Here is a 14825-nt window from a genome sequence, read left to right on the forward strand (position 1 = left end):
GTGACAGAGGAGCATGGATGGGCATGGATTGGAAGGGCAGGACTCAGGGAGAGGGGAATTGCTGGATAGGGATGAATGGAGGGGACAGATGGGCATGGATGGATATGGATTGCAGAGCAGGCCTCAGGCAGAGAGGGGAAATGCTGGATAGGGAAAAATGGAGGGGCCAGGTGACAGATGAGCATGGATGGGCATGGATTGGAAGGGCAGGACTCAGGGAGAGGGGAATTGCTGGATAGGGATGAATGGAGGGGACAGATGGGCATGGATGGATATGGATTGCAGAGCAGGCCTCAGGCAGAGAGGGGAAATGCTGGATAGGGAAAAATGGAGGGGCCAGGTGACAGATGAGCATGGATGGGCATGGATTGGAAGGGCAGGACTCAGGGAGAGGGGAATTGCTGGATAGGGATGAATGGAGGGGACAGATGGGCATGGATGGATATGGATTGCAGAGCAGGCCTCAGGCAGAGAGGGGAAATGCTGGATAGGGAAAAATGGAGGGGCCAGGTGACAGAGGAGCATGGATGGGCATGGATTGGAATGGCAGGACTCAGGGAGAGGGGAATTGCTGCATAGGGATGAATGGCGGAGACAGATGGGCATGGATGGATATGGATTGCAGGGCAGGCCTCAGGCAGAGAGGGGAAATACTGGATAGGGATGAATGGAGGGGGCAGGTGACAGACAAACATGGATGGCCATGGATTGGGAGGGCAGGGCTCAGGGACAGAGGGGAATTGCTGGAAAAGGATGAATGGAGGGGGCAGGGGACAGATGGCCATGGATTGGGAGGGCACGGCTCACACTGTCTCTCTCATATACAATGTCTTTCTGACTCTCACTCTCACACACTCTGTCTCACACAGTATCACATTCACTCTCTATGTGCCACACAGTCACTCACACACTCGCTTGGTGTCATACACTCACTCTCACAGAGAATCTGTGTCTCACACACACTCTGTCTCTTGCCCACACACACACACTCTCTCTCACACTGTGTCTCACATACACACTTGCACACACTCTCATTCTCACACACACTCTCTCACAAACACACTCACACCCAGAGTCACTCTCTCTCACACACTCACACTTTCACTCTGACTCTCAAAAACTCACTCTCACATACACTCTCCCAAACATACACACTCCAAGGAAAACCTTGCTAGCGCCCGTTTCATTTGTGTCAGAAACGGGCCTTTTTTACTAGTAATAAATAATATCCATTCAACGCTGTTTCTCAGCTTACCGGGAGAGATCTCTATGCTCGTTCTTCCCGGCTGTCGTGAACCGGAAACTTAGTGAAATCCTCTTATTTATATGTCATCACTTTAGCTGTCTGATCTCAACGGAAGTTGCATAATCAAGAAACCCACACCCCTATCTTAAAGGGTTAACCATTCTATTTCTTTGTTTAAACCATTGGGGTGTACTGTATCCCCATGTGTATATGAATCTTTGTTCTAGTTGTGTTAAAACAGCGGTAATATCCCCTCCCCAGCGCAACTGCACCCGCCTCAGCACCACATATTTTAAATCAGATTCTGTATGACCCGTGTTGTACCAGTGTTTTACTAATGGTGCCTCTACTTTGTTAGTCCGAATATTACTAAGATGCTCCCCTATGTGTAATTTCACCTTTCTCCACGTTTGACCAATATACCACTTTACACATAGGCAGCAGACAGCATAAATTGCTTGAGATGTATTGCAATCAGTTTTAGATCGTAAATCAAATCTTCTGCCAGTGGCTGGATTTATAACACTGTCAATGTTGGCACTAGGTGCTATGTAACCAAAATGATTTAATTAGGTCTCTGGCACTGAAGATTCACATAAGCACATAAGCACTGCCACGCTGGGAAAAGACCAAAGGTCCATCAAGCCCAGCACTCTGTCTCCGACAGCGGCCAATCCAGGCCCCAAGAACCTGGCAAAAAACCCAAAATTTAATAACGATCAATGGACTTTTCCTTCAGAAATCTGTCCAGACCCCCTTTAAACTCAGCAAGGCCAGCTGCCGTCACTACCTTCTCCGGCAATGAGTTCCAAAGCCTAACTACGCGCTGAGTAAAGAAAAACTTTCTCCGATTTGTTTTAAACCTACCACATTCTAATTTCATCTTGTGTCCCCTGGTTCTATTATTGTTAGAAAGCATAAACAAACGCTTCACAACTGTCCGCTCTATCCCGCTCATTATTTTGTAAACCTCTATCATATCACCTCTCAGCCACCTTCTCTCCAGGGTAAAGAGTCCTAGCCGTCTTAACCTCTCCTCACAGAGTAGTCGTCCCATCCCTTTTATCATTTTTGTCGCCCTTCTCTGCACCTTCTCTAATTCCTTTATATCTTTTTTGAGATGAGGCGACCAAAACTGAACACAATACTCCAGGTGCGGTCGCACCATGGAGCGATGTAACGGCATTATAACATCCTCATGCTTGGTTTCCATCCCTTTTCTAATAATACTCAACATTCTGTTCGCCTTCTTCGCTGCCGCAGCACATTGAGCTGAAGATTTCAACGTCCTATCCACGATGACTCCCAGATTCCTTCTCGGCCCGTAACTCCTAACGCGGAACCTTGCATAATATAGCTGTAATTCGGGTTCCTCCTTCCCCCATGCATCACTTTGCACTTGTCAACGTTGAACTTCATCTGCCATTCTAACACAACTTTAAGACAGCTACCACAACCAGAGTCATCAAATTTTGAGTAACCAAATTAATTGGATTAAGTCACTTGGCACAGGTACAAAACACAGTTCTAGAGAGCAACTTTTAAGACAATTGCAGCATAAAAATATAAAATCACTGGCACAGAAGTTCAACACAGTTCAAATAAGAAATTACCAGCATAAAATTATGAAATTACAATGCAACAACAATTGTAAGTTATAGGCAATAGGATAGAAAGGTTTAGAGAGGACATACCCTCAACAAGTGAAAGGACAGGTTTTTATTTTGGTTTTTTTTGTTAGATGAGATATAATAGAGTCAACAGTTTTATCAGAAAGATTTTAGGACACAGGTAACTTCAGTTACAAATCAAACTGAAAATGCCCAGCGTAGCTCACAGCTCCCAAGGTAAAGTGAAGTACGACTGGTAGCACTATAGAAATAATTTATAGTAGTAGTAGTAGTTCTGGGTTTTTTTTCTCACAAATTGCCCCTCCTCCCAAGGTATGAGTCACTAGGTGCTATGTAACCAAACTGATTTAATTAGGTCTCTGGCACTGAAGATTCAAAACCCAATTCTAATAAACAACTTTAAGACAGCTACCAGAACCAGTCTCACCAAAACACAGTTCTAGAGAGCACTTTTAAAACAATTACAGCATAAAAATATGAAATCACTGGCACAAAAGTTCAACACAGTTCAAATAAAAAACTACTAGCATAAAATTATGAAATCACAATGCAACAATAAAATGTACTGGTCTGAGAAAAGATAAAATAAAAAATCATAACATAAAAGTTGAAACGGCAAGAGTTTCAGGCTAATTGATACTGCACAAAAATCCAAAGTTCAAAGAGACAGCCACCTATGTTCCCACACTGACTGGGATAGATTTAAGAAACATTTTTGCTACCTCTACAGAGGTAACGTGGTGAGTTTGACCAGCAAAAGCAACCCAAAGTTGTGCCAGGTATAGTAAAATAAAGGGAATCTTCCAAACTTAGAACTCAGTGCTCTTTTACGCGCCAAACAGGATTATTATATCCAACTGACCAACTCTCTTGGCTCTAACCCTCGACTTCTCTTCACTACATTGAACTCTCTCCTCAAGGTGCCCCCTCCCCCAACTCCCCCTTCATTATCTCCTCAGACCCTTGCAGAATTCTTTCATGACAAGGTTCAAAAGATAAACCTTGAATTCTCTACCTCGCCACCTCTCCCTCCACTAGTCCGTTCCCCTCTCTCTCCTCCCCCTCACTCCTTTTCCTCCTTTCCTGAAGTTACTATAGAGGAAACTACACTTCTCCTTTCTTCCTCAAAATGTACCACCTGTTCCTCTGATCCCATTCCCACCCACCTTCTTAATGCCATCTCACCTGCTCTTATTCCTTTTATCTGTCACATTCTCAACCTCTCAGTTTCCCCTGCAACTGTGCCTACTGCCTTTAAACATGCTGTGGTCACACCTCTCCTTAAGAAGCCTTCACTCGACCCTACTTGTCCCTCTAATTACCGACCCATCTCCCTCCTCCCTTTTCTCTCCAAATTACTTGAGCGTGCTGTTCACCACCGCTGCCTTGATTTTCTCTCCTCACATGCTATTCTTGACCCACTACAATCTGGTTTTCTCCCTCTCCACTCAACTGAAACTGTGCTTACTAAAGTCTCCAATGACCTATTACTGGCTAAATCCAGAGGTCAATATTCCATCCTCATTCTTCTTGATCTTTCCGCTGCTTTTGACACTGTCGATCACAGCATACTTCTCGATACCCTGTCCTCACTTGGATTCCAGGGCTCTGTCCTTTCCTGGTTCTCTTTCCTACCTCTCCCTCCGCACCTTTAGTGTTCACTCTGGTGGATCCTCTTCTACTTCTATCCCTCTGCCTGTCGGCGTACCTCAGGGTTCTGTTCTTGGTCCCCTCCTCTTTTCTACCTACACTTCTTCCCTTGGTTCATTAATCTCATCCCATGGCTTTTCCTACCATCTCTATGCTGATGACTCCCAAATCTACCTTTCTACCCCTGATATCTCACCTTGCATCCAAACCAAAGTTTCAGCGTGCTTGTCTGACATTGCTGCCTGGATGTCCACCTAAAATTAAATATGACCAAAACTGAGCTTCTCATTTTTCCCCCCAAACCCACCTCCCCACTCGTTTTCTATTTCTGTTGATGGCTCTCTCATTCTCCCTGTCTCCTCAGCTCGAAACCTTGGGGTCATCTTTGACTCTTCTCTCTCCTTCTCTGCTCATATCCAGCAGATCGCCAAGACCTGTCGTTTCTATCTTTACAACATCCGTAAAATCCGCCCCTTTCTTTCCCAGCACTCTACCAAAACCCTCATCCACACCCTTGTCACCTCTCATTTAGACTACTGCAATCTGCTTCTTGCTGGCCTCCCACTTAGTCACCTCTCCCCTCTCCAATCGGTTCAAAACTCTGCTGCCCGTCTCTTCGTCCGCCAGGGTCGCTTTACTCATACTACCCCCTCTCCTCAAGTCGCTTCACTGGCTCCCTATCCGTTTTCGCATCCTGTTCAAACTTCTTCTACTAACCTATAAATGTACTCACTCTGCTGCTCCCCAGTATCTCTCCACACTCGTCCTTCCCTACACCCCTTCCCGGGCACTCCGCTCCATGGATAAATCCTTCTTATCTGTTCCCGTCTCCACTACTGGCAACTCCAGACTTCGGCCCTTCTGTCTCGCTGCACCCTACGCCTGGAATAATCTTCCTGAGCCCCTACGTCTTGCCCTATTCCTTGGCCACCTTTAAATCTAGACTGAAAGCCCACCTCTTTAACATTGCTTTTGACTCGTAACCACTTGTAACCACTCGCCTCCACCTACCCTCCTCTCCTCCTTCCTGTACACATTAATTGATTTGATTTGCTTACTTTATTTTTTGTCTATTAGATTGTAAGCTCTTTGAGCAGGGACTGTCTTTCTTCTATGTTTGTGCAGCGCCTTCTATGTTTGTGCAGCGCTGCATACGCCTTGTAGCGCTATAGAAATGCTAAATAGTAGTAGTAGTGCATATGAAAGCGAAAGCTCTACATTGATCACACACTTTAGCAATAAAATCCTGAAAACAAAGTACTTTCTGAGCATCTTATTTCAAGGATTTCCCACGCCATAAAGCCCGCAACTAGCTTGCTTATGCACTAGGTGGAAGACACAAAAGAACCATACAAGGACATGCAGAACTGTCACTACTGGGACCCACCCAGTAGGCCCACTCAATTTTAACAGACTCCCCCAAAGATTCCAAGCTCAAAGACTGTGTAAGTGGGGCATGAGCCCCACAAGTCACACATTTTTACATCCAAATCCGCCTTTCATGGCCTCCAATTTGCATTCCAAGCTGTTCCAAGTCATGCGCTGCACGCTGAGTCTTGACTTCCAATGCACCGACCTGACGTTGCTGTGCGTCCATCTCTAACTCTATGCTGTTCAAGCGCTCGTGAGCAGCTTCTGCTTTAACATGTACTTGCTGCAATTTTGTATCCAATACAGCCTCTACAGCTCCATGGTCCAAATGGAGCTAACTAAAGGGCTCAATTGGACCAAGTATGCCACCACCTTATCATTCACTCCCTGCTGCTTTTCCCTGTCTTTGTAGGTCAATCTTGACACCATTTCAAAGTTGAGTCTTGGAACTCTACCCCTACCACCCCAACAGGAGCAGCATAAAGCAAACGTTTGATTCGATTCTTGCTAAAATCTGCAGGATATGTAGCTATTTCAGTGGGTAGACAGAGCTGAGCAGGCAGGCTCCTGCTCTAGGCATCCAGGACACATAGTTTAATAAGCTTTAGGTTACTGTGTCTGGGATCATTGATTTACAGTTTAGTTACTTCTTGATATACTGTGAATCATAAAAAATATTACATCTAAGTGGTTTACAAATTACAGATAAAAAATAACATTAAGTTAAAATAAAATAAAAATAAGACAAAATGGAAAACAGTATTTGTAGTAATAAAGAATATTTTCCTTTGTGAGAAGAGATACTGGTAAAGGAAAAGCAAACACCAGATGAATCCTAAAGTATAGATTCTTGTACCTTCAGTGCCTTTTCCTCCTTTATCCTTTGTTCCTTCCCATTTGGAAGAATGATAAAGATGGGACCTGATCGGTCATCCTCATCCTTTAGGTTAGGCTTGCTTGGTACCTTTTTCCCTGGCATTCCCTAAAGCAACAAAAAAAGTCACATTTCAGCCTCCAGTTCCAAATTTGGGCAACATTAAGAAATTAATCTTAGCTAGAATGAATGCCATTCTTACATATCTAGTGAGCTATGAAGAATATTAAAAGGAAAAAAAACACATGTATTCAAAAATGTCTGCTAAAGACTCCAGTTTAATATGATAGCTGTTAGACTAAATTAGTGCAAAACTAGAAAGAAAAGCAACTCTATTTCCCCAAAGTGTGCCCCTCTTTCTTCCAGCAGCTTTTTCCCCCAGTGCAATATCAGCTTACAAAGTTTGGTACCTGCTGCTTGGCTGGTTTTGTTTTCGTCAGACTGTTGTTACCTTTGGACATGCTGGTATTTGCATCAGAGGACTGCGACTATACAAAGAAAGGCCTTATTGGTTATAGTTATTACAAGTCTGTGCTGATGGGAACAAGGATGCCCTGTTCATACTCATTCACAAGATTGGATGCCAACAATTTTCAGGCACATAACTAATCAGGACCCTAGGGTTAGTTAGCCTCCAGTCTTCCTCCTCCAGACTAGCTTAACACCACCATAGAAAACTGAAGTGAAGACATACTTTGATCTCTTTCCAACGTAATTGCTGACTATACAGATGTTATCTGGTCCACACTCACTGGGAAGGTTGGAGAGTAAGGCAAATTAAAGGGTTCTAAAATCAAGGATCTATGAAAATTTCCCAGCACTTTCTTTGACTAGGTGACCAAACAGTTGGATGTGGGAGGGGTGTGGTGTACTTGGATTTTAGCAAAGCCTTTGACACTGTCACGCACAGAAGACTTATAAATAAACTGAGTGCCCGCCGTATGGGCCCTAAAATGACTGACTGGGTTAAAACCTGGTTAAATGGGAGGAGACAGAGGGTAGTGGTAAACTGAGCTTTATCTGAGGAAAAGGATGCTATCAGTGGTGTACCGCAGGGGTCGGTTCTTGGGCTGGCTCGTAATATCTTTGTGAGTGATATTGTGGAAGCACTGTCAAGGTTTGTCTCTTTGTGGATGATACCAAGCTCTGTAATAGGGTGGACACCCAGAGGGTGTGGATGGTATCTAGCGAAGAGTGGGGAGGGAAGAAAGAGAGAGAGAGAGAGAGAGAGAGAGAGAGAGCAGATGCTGGGCTAGAAGGGCGGAGGGAAGGAAGATGGTGGGAATGGTGGAACCATGTGGGAGAGGTCAGGAAGAGGAGGAAGAGGATGGCAAGAAAATGAATAAAAAGATAGTGATTACAGAAGACAGAAATATGGTAATGAAAGGGAATGGAGGGCTGAGAAAGGAGTGAGATGGGGAAATGGAAAAGCTAGTGGGTGAGAGAAGATGAAAATCTGATAGGTAGCTGTAAACTAAAAAGGAGGAGAAAAGTGAGAGGGTGAAATTGGAGTTGATAGCAAGGCAGAAAGAAGAAAAAAAAAAGAGAGAGGAAAGAGCTAAAAATAAGAACAGTCAATATGTCAGAAGCAGGTGTAGTGAAGGTAAAAAAAGACAAATGGACAGCAGCTGCTTGAAAGAGAATTGGAAAACGACAGACAGGAAAGCAGAAAAGAAACTGCAACCAACATGATGGAAAAATACAATGTCCAGACCACAAAGGTAGAAAAAAAGCAATGTATTTTGAATGTTTTAAATGAAGTATGTTGGCTTAGGGAAATCTACATAGCAAATGTGTTTGTATTGTGTTCAGTAGAAAGGAAATGCATTTCTATTTTCATTTCTCCAGTGTTGCGGAAGGCAGGGAGGAGAGGGGATCAGGGAGGGGGCCCTAGCACGTTTAACACCAGTTCTGACCCTTGCTGTATAGCTGGTAGGGATCCTAAGCCTCTCCAGCTGAGAACCTCCTCCAAAGATGGCCAGAACTTCCTTCTACCAAGATCTGCAGTCGGTGACAGCATGCTTGAGTCACCGACAGCTAAGCACGCATAGGGTGCTGGCATCAGTGGCTTATGGATATTACTGCTGCCTGCCAAGTTTGGTAAAAGGGAGTTCTAGCCACCTTCAGAGAAAGTCTTCAGCTGACAGAGCTTGAGGATCCTTATTAGCTAATGTATTTTGTGGTAGGGCAGGGCAGAGAAAATATTGTGCCCACCCACTTTGGGCTCAGGCCCATCCAAAATTGGCTGTCTGGCTACGCCACTGGGCTGAAGCTATTATGAAAGACTGTTCCTCAACCCCCCCCCCCCAAATGGAAAGGTCAGGTGTGCATCTAGTTCCCGAGTTTGCAGTAACCAACGAGACAACAGGGACCTCTGCAGAGATGTGTGCGCGCTCTGGCCTACAGAACCACCCCCAGAATCACAACAATGGCACCCAGAACCTGGAGACTTATGGCTTATGGAGTCCCAGGCTTATGGACTCACCCTGTAGAGGCAACCTCTGATTTGAAACTTCAACTTCTTTGCACTCTCCTTGGTCAGAAACACTTGCTTTTACAAACTCCGGCCTCCTACATTAATAACACCTGAGCTCGTCCTGCCTATCTCAGCATCCCTAAAAATCTTGGGAGTCCTAGTTGACAGATCTTTGACCTTGGAGCAGCATGTGAACTCTACAGTCAAGCAAATGTTCTACTCTCTTTGGAGGCTTAAGTGTATCAAGCCTTACTTCCCCCCAAGACGTATTCCGCAATCTAGTCCAGTCCCTGGTAATTAGCCGTCTTGACTACTGCAACAGTATCTACGGGGGATGCACGAACATGCTACTAAAGAAGTTGCAAACTGCTCAGAATAAAGCAGCTTGACTCATCTTCGGCAAATCAAGATTTGAAAGTTCGAGACCACTCCGTGAGCGGCTGCATTGGTTTCCTGTGAAGCACCGCATCGGGTTCAAGATCTGTGCATTGGTACACAAAATCATCTATGGAGAAGCCCCTTCCTATATGGACACTCTCATTAACCTGCCGCCCAGGAATTCCCAACGGTCGGCCCGCTCATACCTCAATCTTCACTACCCGACACCTTGTAGCCTCAAACATACCACCACATTCCACATTTCTCAGCACTCAATTGTGGAACGGGCTGCTTCGAGAGGTCAAACTCATTCCAGATCACCCAACCTTTAAGAAGCAACTCAAGACCTTCCTTTTCGGCAGAGCATATGCTGTGAGCCCTTCTGGTGCCACGCCCTCCTAGCTCACGGCTCTCTTTGTGATAATTTTCAACTCCCCCTCATCCTTTTCCTCCACTGTTATTTCTTTCTTCCTCTGGTGACCTTGTATATTGTACTGTTGTTTGCTTATTAACTATTGTACGCCACACTGAGCCTGCCCTTGGGCGGGAATACTGTGGGATATAAATGTCATAAATAAATAAATAAAATAAATAGTAACAAAGCATCCACCCAAATTGTCTATGGTCTGAAGGACACAGCCTGGTTCTTGGATGAATTACACTTATTAAAACAGGGCTGTCGTCGCTTGGAGAGGCAATAGCGGAAAACTAAAGAATGAGAAGCCAGGCTTATTCGGAAGTCATGTTTTAAACAATATAAAGTGAAAGTAGATGAAGCTAATATAAATGTTAACTGTATTATAGTAAGTTAGTGGGCTGCAATAATGTTGATAGCAAGAAACTATTTTCACTTGTAAAAAGTATAACTTCTAATACTACTACTGAGAAAACTTGTAATGAGTCCTTCTGCACAAGATTTGGCAAATTACTTTTCAAACAAGGTTGCTCAGATTTGTATAGAGATGAGGCAGGCTAATCCTGTAGATAATACTGCTTTTTTTTCTACCAGGGTTATGTAATGAGTCAGGTATTCCGGACGATGAAGTTTGCGATAAATTTCGATTATTACATATGATGAAATTAAGTCTTATTGAAATGTTCACATTCTCATTGTTCTCTTAATCAAAGTCCTGCTTCATTGATGCCTTCTATCCCAATGGAAGTTACAGTGGCCCACAATTAGCATTAATGATTTATTACAATCTGGTACTCTTCCACCAGATAGGGGACAAATAGTTCTTACAACTACACTAAAGGGATCTGGATTAGACTTGATGTGTAACTACTGCCCAGTAGCTAGTATTCCTATATATACCAAGGTGATGGAATTTTATGTTAGCGGACAATTTACCTGTTATTTGGACATTTTTTTTTTGTTTACACCACTCACAATTTGGTTATAGAGATGTACATAGTTGAGACATTGTTGCTTGTTTTAACTGCATGTGTTAAGGAAAAAGTTATGAAGAGATATTCGAGTTATTCTTCTTCAGTCTGACACATTAGCCACGTTTGATGCAGTAGATAACTATCTTGCTGTTGGAACATTTGAGCCAAAAAGGAATACCTGGTACTGTATATAAATGGTTCCATGAAAGTAATCAGTTATTCTATGAAACAGAACAATTATCAGATTATTGGTTTCCAGGATGCGGGGTCCCTCAGGGACCCCTGCTCTCTCCAGTTCTTTTTTTAAACTTTCTGGTGTCTCTTGCCAGGATAGAGTTGGGCTTAAGGGAATTACTACTATCCTATGCTGATATTATGTTGTTTCTAGTCCCAGCCTACAGAACAGAAACCCTTGTAGCTGTGCAAACAGTCACAACAAAAGCGACGAAAAAATGGGGGGGGGGGGGGGGGGGGGAGGGACAGCAGATGATGTAGAAAATTCCACTTTGCTGAACATCTAGGACTCGACACGAGCCATATTTTGGCCAACAAGGGCCTTCTTCAGAAGTCACTTAAATTGGATATATGTTGTTACACCTAGAAAAGTGTTATGTTCAATGTCTGAATCAAGGATAAGTCCTTATAAATTGTATGTCAAAGCACCTCCAAAGTTGCTTGAACTCAGGTGAGTACAAACTTACCTGAGTTCAAGCAATTTTGGAGGTGCTTTGATATACAATTTATAAGGACTTATCCTTGATTCAGACATTGAACATAACCGGAGAGACAGGTACTATAGCTTCCAGATGCACCAAATAATGCAGTGTACCTCTGACAACTGCTGCCTTTATGTGGTATCAACACAAGCTCACCAAGAAACCAACTGGCAGAAGATGGCCAAATTCTAAAGTGTAACCTTGAGGATATCCAGCCATGTTTTCAGGATATCCATAAAGATTCCTAATCTTGTCCTGAGGGAAACTTCAGCCAGTCAGGTTTTCAGAATATCCACAATGAATATGCATGACTGGCTGGGGTTGCCCCTCAGGACAGGTTTGGGAATCATTACCCTAAGGGACCTTTTGTTTTGTGTTTACCCTAAAAAAAAAAACAAAAAAAAACACACAACCCCAAAATCAGTTCCCCACCAGCTCTAACCAACAAGTTATCTAGACTGCACAGAATAGCACACACACCATCTGCTGGATACAGAGAAAATGACTATTATTCGCTGAACAGAATAATTATGACATTCGGAGACAGAAGTTCTCTGTCTCCATCTGCTGGTAGGAGTATGCATAGCCATGTGTCTGCACTGGTTTCGAGGGACACTAGGGAATGGGGGACAAATACAAAGACTGCTAAAGGAATTACTGCTTTATCACACAACTGATTTGAGACTAGTCACAAAGACCTTACCCCAATCCATCTCTCAAAAGCAATCAATACCTTAGTTTTTGTAGCAGTTCCTCCTGTTTTGGCTTTTTTTAGATCCACCTTTGACTCCACAGAACTGGATACAGATTCCTCCACAGGTGCTTGTGAATAAGAAATTGTAAGATGTTATGTGAAAAGTATAATAGGCAATGAGTCAGTCAATCTTTCATAACCTTGATTGAGTACTCTAGATGAGTAGATTGTAAGCTCTTTTTGAGCAGGGACTGTCTTTTCTTCATGTTCAATTGTGAAGCGCTGCGTACAACTGGTAGCGCTATAGAAATGATTTATAGTAGTAGTAGATCTCAGGAAGGTTTTTTTATGAGAACATTTACCACTTTTCATGGAAGTCTTTGGTTTTGCTTCATTACATTCGTGTTATAAGGCTAGTACAACTACAGTATACAATATACTTTGAAGAACCTACCTGCTGCAGATGTGGATTTGGCTGGTGCTGCAGTACCACCAGATGGTTTGGAAGATGTTTTTGCTGCAGCAGCAGCAGCAGGTTTGGCCGGTACATTTGCTTTGGCTTTCTCCAGCAGGGCCATCACTAGGTCCTTAGAAGCAGGCTAGAAAGGAAGAAAAGCAGAAGAGTACCACACTGGTCAGATCCCCATCTCTCGAGGAGGCTTTTTAAAATTATTATTGTTAATATTCATAACTTACAAACCAGTTACTGTCTGCACTGCTTAAAAATGGATACATTGGTACATGCGTCTTTCATTTGTATTGTGCTGACACTATCATATCTATGTTATATAAATGTTCTTCCATACTGCCAATTATGGTATCATTCATATTCTGCCGACATCTTGTTACATAACTGATTACGTTAAATGTTTATATTTCTGATACTGTATCATGTTAGTCCTATTACTGGGATTCTCACTGATTGCATTTATGTTTATATTTGGTCATTTTACTATTGTTATGCTGTTAAAAAAATTGTGAAATTAGGTCTTAGCTACTAATTTTCTGTCCTTGAGTCCTACCAGATCAGTCCAGAAACTGTGGGTTGTGCCCACTGACTAGAATATAGAGCTAAGGAGTCTTGTGAGCCCTGTCCTCTAAGGGCACCCTGCCAGCTCAACTTCTCAGTATTTTGATAAAGCAATGGTACCTCCCAAATCATTACTGTGTACATCTCTTCCTCTTGAACTTCAGCCCTTGCATAGTTTGCTGAATCTCTAACTTCTCTCCCCTTTTTTCTTTTGTGCAAGTAGGAGTAGTAAAATGGCAATCCTGAAAAGAACCTATGAACATCCAAAAACATAACAGCCATAAAAAGTACACTGGATGGGAAACTGGACTGGTCTGGTGGGATTCAATATCAGAAAATTAGCAGGTAAGAAAATTTCACATTCCTGATCTTTGTCAGATCAGTCCAGAACCTGTCGAATGTAGAAAAGAACAAGGCAGGTGGGATTCAGTAACTCCTGCCTCAGCACTTTGGCTCCAAACACCAAATTTAATCTTGCAGCAACATATGGAGGAGTGGTTACAACACCGGTCTTGCAATCCAGAGGTGGCCAGTTCAAATCCCGCTGCTGATCCTTATGATCTTGGGCAAGTCACTTAACCCTCCATTGCCTCAGGTACAAACTTAGATTGTGAGCCCTCCTGGGACAGAGACATATCCAGTGTACCTGAATGTAACTCACCTTGAACTACTACTGAAAAAGTTGTGAGCAAAATCTGAATAAATAAATATGGTCTAGTGTTGTGCAAGAGATGACCAAGTTACCCGCTCCACAAGCGTCTTCCAGCATTACCGCATGCAACTGTGCCCAAGAAGGTGAAATGCTCTTGTAGAATGCAATTTCAATCTTTGAGGAACTTGTTTGCCTGCTAGCCAAAATATACGCATTGGAAATCATTCTCTTGAATCATCCTGCTATGGTGGCCTTAGTAGCTGCCTGACCTTTCTAACTGTACCAAAAAGGACAAAAACAGCCTGACCTACAAAACTCGTTAGTTATCTCCAAGTAATACATGAGGACATGCAAACATCTCTAGAAGATGTAAAGTCCTGAAATTTCCATAATTCTCTTTCCTGAAAAGATGGAAGATTTATAAACCGATTCAAATGGAAGATAGGAACTGTACAGATTGCTTGCTTCTGTCTAGTAAATCCTGAGTAATTCTGAGTGGTGTAGAACGAGAAGCAAATCGATTCTTTAATCGTTCCAAAAGTACAAAGACTATGGGACATTAAAGGAAGTTACATGGAAATACTTTAAAAATAAATAGGGAGGAAATATTTTCTCATTCAACGAACAGTTAAGCTCTGGAACTTTGCTGGAGGATGCAGTAACAGGAGTTAGCATATCTGGGTTTAAAAAAGGTTTGGACAAGTTCCTGGAGGAAAAG

At 43.0% G+C, this 14825-nt stretch overlaps 1 protein-coding gene across 3 annotated transcripts in view; it reads right to left on the reverse strand.

The window, feature by feature from the left end:
• The window catches only part of CKAP5 (cytoskeleton associated protein 5), a 421631-nt gene that overhangs the window by 174147 nt on the left and 232659 nt on the right, over positions 1-14825 (reverse strand). For 2 of the 3 annotated variants that reach the window (XM_030200876.1, XM_030200875.1), the window contains exons 26-28: positions 12880-13024; positions 12465-12553; positions 6755-6880 (exon numbers count right to left, since the gene is read on the reverse strand). In XM_030200876.1, the coding sequence (XP_030056736.1) occupies positions 6755-6880; positions 12465-12553; positions 12880-13024 (360 nt within the window). Of the gene's footprint in view, positions 1-6754; positions 6881-7182; positions 7261-12464; positions 12554-12879; positions 13025-14825 lie in introns of all 3 variants that reach the window. The other variant, XM_030200874.1, reaches the window with a different exon arrangement.

This window comes from Microcaecilia unicolor, chromosome 4 (genome assembly GCF_901765095.1).
Source record: "Microcaecilia unicolor chromosome 4, aMicUni1.1, whole genome shotgun sequence".
NCBI lineage: Eukaryota > Metazoa > Chordata > Amphibia > Gymnophiona > Siphonopidae > Microcaecilia > Microcaecilia unicolor.